The 7,187-nt window shown below is 35.6% G+C and overlaps 1 protein-coding gene across 1 annotated transcript; it reads right to left on the bottom strand.

Moving 5' to 3' along the window:
* Positions 1–388: 388 nt before the first annotated feature.
* LOC18435099 (uncharacterized) lies at positions 389–3,869 on the bottom strand. Its single transcript, XM_006845152.4, has 2 exons — positions 3,368–3,869; positions 389–1,401 (listed from the first exon to the last, which is right to left on the bottom strand). The coding sequence occupies exons 1-2, from the start codon at positions 3,407–3,409 to the stop codon at positions 529–531; spliced, it is 915 nt and encodes a 304-aa protein (XP_006845215.3). The 5' UTR covers positions 3,410–3,869; the 3' UTR covers positions 389–528.
* Positions 3,870–7,187: the final 3,318 nt, after the last annotated feature.

The raw sequence follows: 7,187 nt of genomic DNA, 5'->3' as shown, positions 1-7,187 counted from the left end.
ATGCAAAGGTTACTTGATTATCTTAAATTATGATTTCAAACATCAACGATATTTGATTCTCTCATAAATTTGAATAATATAGTTTGGAATTTAATGTTGCCTTTGGCATAAGGATAACATAATTACCATGGCCACAAAAGTAAAAAAAAAATCTTTTAGACATTGAATCTAGTCAGTCGCATCCCCAACTCCTCTATTTTGCATCAAGCTAAAGTAAATTGTGACCTCTTATACCAAAGGTACCGTATACTTTACCACATTCTTTTATCGGAAGATGCCACCGTTTCTCCAAATTTTGAAGATCTTCAGTAGCAAGCATTAGAATAGAATGCCTCGCAAGGGAAGAAGAAATGTGGTATTGGCTGGCATGAGGTTGAGGTCGAGAATAGATCATACAAAAACATCCCATATGTTTTAGAAGTTCAGTTTCTCTATATACAATAGGATACTGTGCAGTAATCACCATCTCACAAGAAAAAGAAAAAGAACATTAAATAAATGTCAACTAAGCATAGGAAAAACCCAGCCTTAATGGATTAGTTTCCGAGTTCTCAAAGCTGGCTTCATGTGCCACCCTGCCTCGAAGAGCTCGAGAATCGGGTCACTATCCACCACTACATCTTTCGAGCTAGCTGTCGATGACTCCGATCCTGAGTGTGGTTTCACTTCCTTGACCATTGCCACCTCCAAATTATTAGTTTTCAAAGCTGCTGGTACATTACCTGATTTTACATCCTTGTTCATTGTCTCCTCTGAACTAGAAGTAGGAGATGGAGGTCCTATGTACAATTCCATGATCTCCATTCCCATGATGACCAGTCCCTTTTCGATCTCATCCTTCAGAGTCTCCGCCCTCCACTGGTCCTCTTCTAGTGAAACTGACTTATCATCAGCTGTTTCTTCTACTTCGTCGTCATCGTCTTTTTCTTCTCCCATGGGATTGCTATCCATTGAGAACCGGATGGGTACAATGTCAGACAAGAAACATAATGAAGAGTTCAGTATGGATGAGGCCAACTCCAACAAATTTTGTGTGCTAACTATCATTGGGGATCCATCAATCACCCATGCGTCGATGCGATTGGGGAGTTGCTCTGACATGATCCCCAGATGGTCCATCTTATTGAAGATTATGGAAGAGGGAGGCCATAAAGCCTCTACTATGTCAGTTATTGCAAGCACTTGATCGTCGGTGAAAGAGAGAAGGGCGAGCCATTGATATTGCATCATGTAAGATACAGGGCCGACCCATGATGCTAGGATTTGTGTTAGATGGCCTAGTGCCCCCTCTCCCCTTTCCATTTTCGCATAAATACCGTGTGCCACGCCAAGGAGCGATAATCCACAATTGAACAGCAGGCGAGGTCTTGGATGAAGGTCCCCGGATTTCAATGGAAAGACCTGAAAAGTTTCACCACAAGACCATCAAGTTTCTGAATTGATGTGGCTTGAAAATAGCATGATTTTTCATGTCCTAATAAGCTATTTTCACTAGGACATAGGCAATGAGCACAAATGCTAGAGGTGCATACTTCATGCACATGTGCACATAGGAGCTCAAACAAGAGGGTGGAGGATTTTTTGGTTACTTCAAGTGGGATGGAGTCCCTCACCTTTAGTAGAAGTGGAACTCAAACATCATATTGTGGCGACCCACGACCCTGACCCTAGCCTTGACCCCATTCTTAATAAAAGGGTAGAGTTGAGTGGAATGAGACTCTCTCTCTCTCACGCACACATACACGCACAATCCTGCGCTTGCTCACACAGATACGCTCCATGCACAAATGCACATGCATGAATATTATTCATGCATGTGCTTTAGAGAGTAAATTTGAGAGTCATTCAGTAAAACACCATGTCAAAGGGATTTGCCTCACCCCAAAACTTTCATAGCATTTTTATTATCTATGGTGGTCTATCTATAGAAAATATTGATTTGGGACTCTGAAAAACAATTCAATGCCCCTCCCCAGATATGACATTCTACTGTGTAGTTTATGGAGATCAGATCTTATGTTTCGACAAAAAATGTATATAAAATAAATCAAAGATGATTTGAATATGGTTAAAAAAGATCCAAATGTAGCCTTTTCTCCTGCAATATGTGTTCATGGCGTACACCAGGCTGCATGTTAACCGTGCATGGTGCTTGATCGAAGCTCAGTAAAAATGGAACAATGAAGCAACGCTGGCTATATGTTAGCCTAATCATCTCCCAAGCTTAATGCCCTTTAAGATTGGTGTTTCAGTGGTTTGACTCGGAGCCGCCCGAGTCGAACCAGGACCAACAGGTACCGGTCCGATTTTATCTGGACTCAGCAATGTAGACCTAAAAATTCAAAACTAGTATTTTAAGAATGATTTAATGTTCGCAAGTTTTATTTTAAAATTTTAAAATTTTATACATTATGGTTTTTCTAGGTTGGCCGAGCCGAGTCTCTAACTTGGAATTGGCAAGTGAATAGTTTAATTCACCACTCCAAGTTTTAAAACACCTTTAAGATGCAGGCCTACATAATATGCTTATTTGGAAAAATATATAAGAAAAGGTCTTCAAGATGCAAGCCTACATAATATGCTTATTTGGAAAAATATATAAAAAAAAGGTCTGAAACTCCTCACAGTATCACTAGATTACAAATGATAAGTATCTTTCAAATTTCTATACAATCTGGTACATCTCCACAAAAAGAGTCTAAAATTTTCCAAATCGCCCATGTCCAGTATGGGCGAATCCAGGGTAAAATTACAAAAATAGGCCTAACCAGCACCAAACAAGGCCATAGAAAAATTTTCAACATTTTCTTGAGATGTACCTGGTTGATATAGAAATTGAAAAGTATACCCTTACGTATAATATGTAATCCTCTGACCCCTGTAGTAATATTGCAAAAAAATATCAACATTTTTTTTTTTATATATTTTCCTTATTTATTTTACCCATTGCTTGCATGGGCGTGCAAATAGAGTACGAGTTCGCCAATGCAATTGGATTGGCAATTGGAAGGACGATTGCTTGAATTACACATTTTAACCACCATGAAAAACATCATCAATTCAAAAAAATATACCACCGTATGAGTTTTTGGAAAAAAAAGATAATACTCAATATTCTCCATGAAATTCTATTTGATCTGCTAGGACCCGGAAACAAGTAAACTAAATTTATTAAAAAAAAAAACACAATCACTTCTCTTGATCCCCCAATCCATGAAAGTACCAAAATTTGTATCTAAGAAAATGGTATAAAACCATTAAATTGCAATATGGCATCTAAGAAAATGGTAGTACAAAACCATTAAATTGCAATAAAAATCAGGCAATAGAAAAAATAAAAAATAGATAAAGGAGAAGAAAATCTAACCCCCATGGGGTAAATGGTGCGAGACTTCTTTCCAACAGGCATCTTCTCTAGGGTTGATACTTTCCTTACCCTCCTTTCATTTCCATTATTCTTCACCTCATTGAAGGAAAAATCAACCGAAAATGCTACAAACTAAATTGCAGAGAGAGTCAACAGTGAAGGCGGAGGAAAACGCAGGAAAATCGATGTGATATGTGGATCTGAGGCTTGTTCTAATCTCTTTGCCCAAAATAGAAGTGGGTCTTCGGGATTAATGATTACGATGAAGAGAGAGAGGGAATCGATGAGGACAGGTGCCATTATTTTCTCTTTCAGCGTTTGCATGGGAACCTGTCGCAACCCGTCGCTCCTGGTACGAGGCCGGGCGGAGCTCAGCAGGAGCTTCCAAGTTTTAGCATTCGAGTGGCTTGCCATTAAATATCGATCCAATGCACCAACATAAAAGAGTGCCATTAAATACCGATAAACCAACCGATTCAACCGTTCTGAGCAAGTTTCGAGTAGTAAAAAGAAGTATTTCAACCATATATATATATATATATATATATATACTAAAATATAAAAATATATAAAAAAGGATTAAAACAGAACTTATGTTGAAAATTAATGAAAAATAAATTTTAACGAATCAATTTTTAAATTAAAGTGAGTATTAATAACAAAAATAATTTTTAATCTTTATTATAATGTAAAAAACATTAAAAAAATATTTATATTACAAATCAAATTCTATTTTTTGATAATTTATGTAATATATTTTTTTTAATTAATTTTTAAAAATATCGGTCAATCACTAAAACCGGCCAAAACCTACGACCGTCCAGTTTTTCTAATAATGAGATAGATAACTCCTTTCTTGAGTACCACTCTCATTCTTTTAGTTTTAATAATAATGGGACCTTTCTTATTATCTATCGGTAAATTATTTTAGCTAAATGGGAGAAGCAACATGGCACTAGGAAACCCAAGCCCCTTATAGCGCATAGAGATCAGTATGCCTTATCAAATTTGTTATACCAAGTGGTGTAAGCAAAGCAAAACAGGAGACCTGGAAAAGGAAGAAGTTTGACTTGTACAACTATTCATAAGGTGGTCGACGATGGTATTCAAAGGCACTACAGAGCTGAGATGGAGGTGGTGATACAAGTTAACATGTGGCCGAGTCCTTGGGTAGGGCTAAGCACGAGGTATGGGTTATTAGACCTTTCTCTTCTTTCTTTTTTTCTGTTTTTTTTTTCCGATAAGCATGCCATCAGACTTTACTTAAATCGACATGGCATGTATGATGAGCCTCGTTCCCGATATTCCAAACTCGTTCCTCAACTAGTTCACTTACTGACGACATAAAGGTAATGAGGATCACATGCGATTAACTCAAAGTCACGTGTGATCCTTTTCATGACTTTGAGCTAATGTTTGTAAACCGTTTTGGAATCGGTCAGTGGTCGGATTCGGTTTTAGATTGTTTTGATGATAAACTGATATTTTAGAAAAAATTAAAAAATATATAAATTTTTAAAAATAAATAATTTGATTTGTAATGTATTTTTTTTAATATTTTAAAATTTTTAAAAATTGTTTTGGTCGGTAATACTCACTTTCATATTTTCTCAATTTTTTAGAAAAATATAAAACTACCCCTAGGGATAAATCGATTTGTTAAAATCTATTTTTTAATTAATTTTCAACTTCATTTGAATGTGTTTTGTATTAATCATTCTTTATATGCTTTTCATATTTTAGTAGATTTTTTTGTATCTTTTTCATATTTTTCAACATTTTTTAACCGTTCGGGACTTGCCTAGTTAGAGCGGTTGAATCGGCCAGCTGGACCGGTTAAATCGTTTCTAGGCCCATGTACAATTAACCGTTCGGATTCGATTTTGCAAACACTCCTCATCTATTTTTAGAAATAAATTATATATTTATTTATTCATATGAGGAAGTCATAATTAGAATTTAATCTAATTTAAACTGTGAAATAACTGTAAGACACTCGCGCACGAACACTGCTTTCGATATTTAAGAGTTTTCAATAATTTCATCCCAAATAAGCAATATACCCGTCATATTTTTTTGCTGGATCATTTTAGTTTGGTTATCACGGGACCATTTTTTAACCTCCAACACATTAACGCGGTGTTTAGGCCAACTTGAGACTTTTAAAAGATGTTAAAGACGACAATAGGGCTGCCAATGGCAGGGCCCGGCCCAAATATACTTCATCCCGGCCAGGTAAGGCCCAGCCCGAAATATGTGCCCGAAAAGGCCGGCCTAGCCTGAAAATGGGCTTGGGCCTGGCCCTGGGCCTGGGCCAGCCCATTAAGAAGCTATTTTTTTTCCTTTTACTTTATCTCGCTCTTCGTACTTTTTTTGTTTATAGTAAGCCAAATATATATATATATATATATATATATATATATATATATATATATATATATATATATATATATATATATATATATATACTAAATTATTTTGTAGAGAGACCAAGAGAGCTTAGGTTTCTAGAAAAGAAAAATGGGTTTTTAGATACTAAATTATTTTGTAGAGAGACCAAGAGAGATTAGGTTTCCAGAAAAGAAGAATGGGTTTTTAGAGAGAACAAGAAAGATTGGGTTGCTAGAAAGAGAGAGAATGAGTTTTTAGATTGAGAAAGAGATATTGTATTTCTATATAGAGATAATGGGTTCTTAGAGATAGAAAGAGATATTGGATTTTTAGAATTTTTGTCTGATTCACTTCAAAGCCTCCTTCAGTTTGGTGAGAAACATGAAGCAATTCGGTACTTCGGCTGATACGGAAGAAGACTTTAGATTATTATTTTTTAATTTAATTCAAATAAATTAGATATTTATATATATAATATATACAAATAGCAGAAATTTTTTTTAAAAAAAATAAAAAATACTTTTATACAACTATTTCTTTGCTGGCCGAAGCATATTCGAAGCAAATCCAAAGCAGCCAAAATCTGCCCCGAAGCACCAGCACTAGGCGTCGTTTCTCTTCGGTTTATGCCTAAAATCTGAAGGCTTCAGCCTCTTAAGCGAAACGAATTTGATAACATTGGTTTTTAGAAAGAAAAAGAGATATTGGGTTCTAGAAAGAGAATGAGTTTCTAGAAAGAGAAAGAGATATTGGGTTTCTAAAGAGCGACAAAGATATTGAATTTCTAGAGAAAGAGAATGAGTTTTTAGATAGAAAGATTGTTTTTTTAGATAGAAAGATTGGCTTCGGGCTTATCGTGTCAGCAGGGCACTATGGTAAGTTTTCGGGCTTTCTAGGCCATTTTTGGGCTGGCTCGTTAAAGGCCTCATCCGGCCTGGTGAACATTTTTTTTTTCTTTGCCATAGCCCAAAACCCTTAAGAGGCCCGAATCCCGGCCTGGACCATTGACAGCCCTAGCGATACGTGGTGTGAGAAATTTATAGTTGTAGGGCACAATCTATCCATAGAGATCCATGTTCACGAAACCGGCTGGGCTACCCGCACCCTCCTAGTTTTGGCTCGTTTTGGTGGTCAAGCTAGGGTTTCTAAAAAAACAAAAATTAAAGAAGTTATTTAAAATCCAAAAAATAAGACATTAATTTGTAATATGTTTTTTAATATTTTCTTATTGACTATAAATATTTATTTTTACAGTTTCCCTTCTTTTTTGGATTATTTTTAAAAATTTCCTGCTCGCAAAATTTTTTTTAAAAAAAAAATCAATTTTTCACTAGTGTTTGGTTTAATTTTACTTTAAAACATAATTCATTTTTTTGGGTTTTTTTTTTCCAATTTTTTTAACTATTTTTTGGACTACCTTAGACCTGCC

This window comes from Amborella trichopoda, chromosome 6, assembly GCF_054954075.1.
Source record: "Amborella trichopoda isolate Santa Cruz 75 chromosome 6, AtrichopodaSantaCruz75HAP2 v2.0, whole genome shotgun sequence".
Taxonomy (NCBI): Eukaryota; Viridiplantae; Streptophyta; class Magnoliopsida; order Amborellales; family Amborellaceae; genus Amborella; species Amborella trichopoda.
The sequence above is the reverse complement of the archived record's forward strand: the minus strand, read 5'-3'. Positions and strand labels throughout refer to the sequence as shown.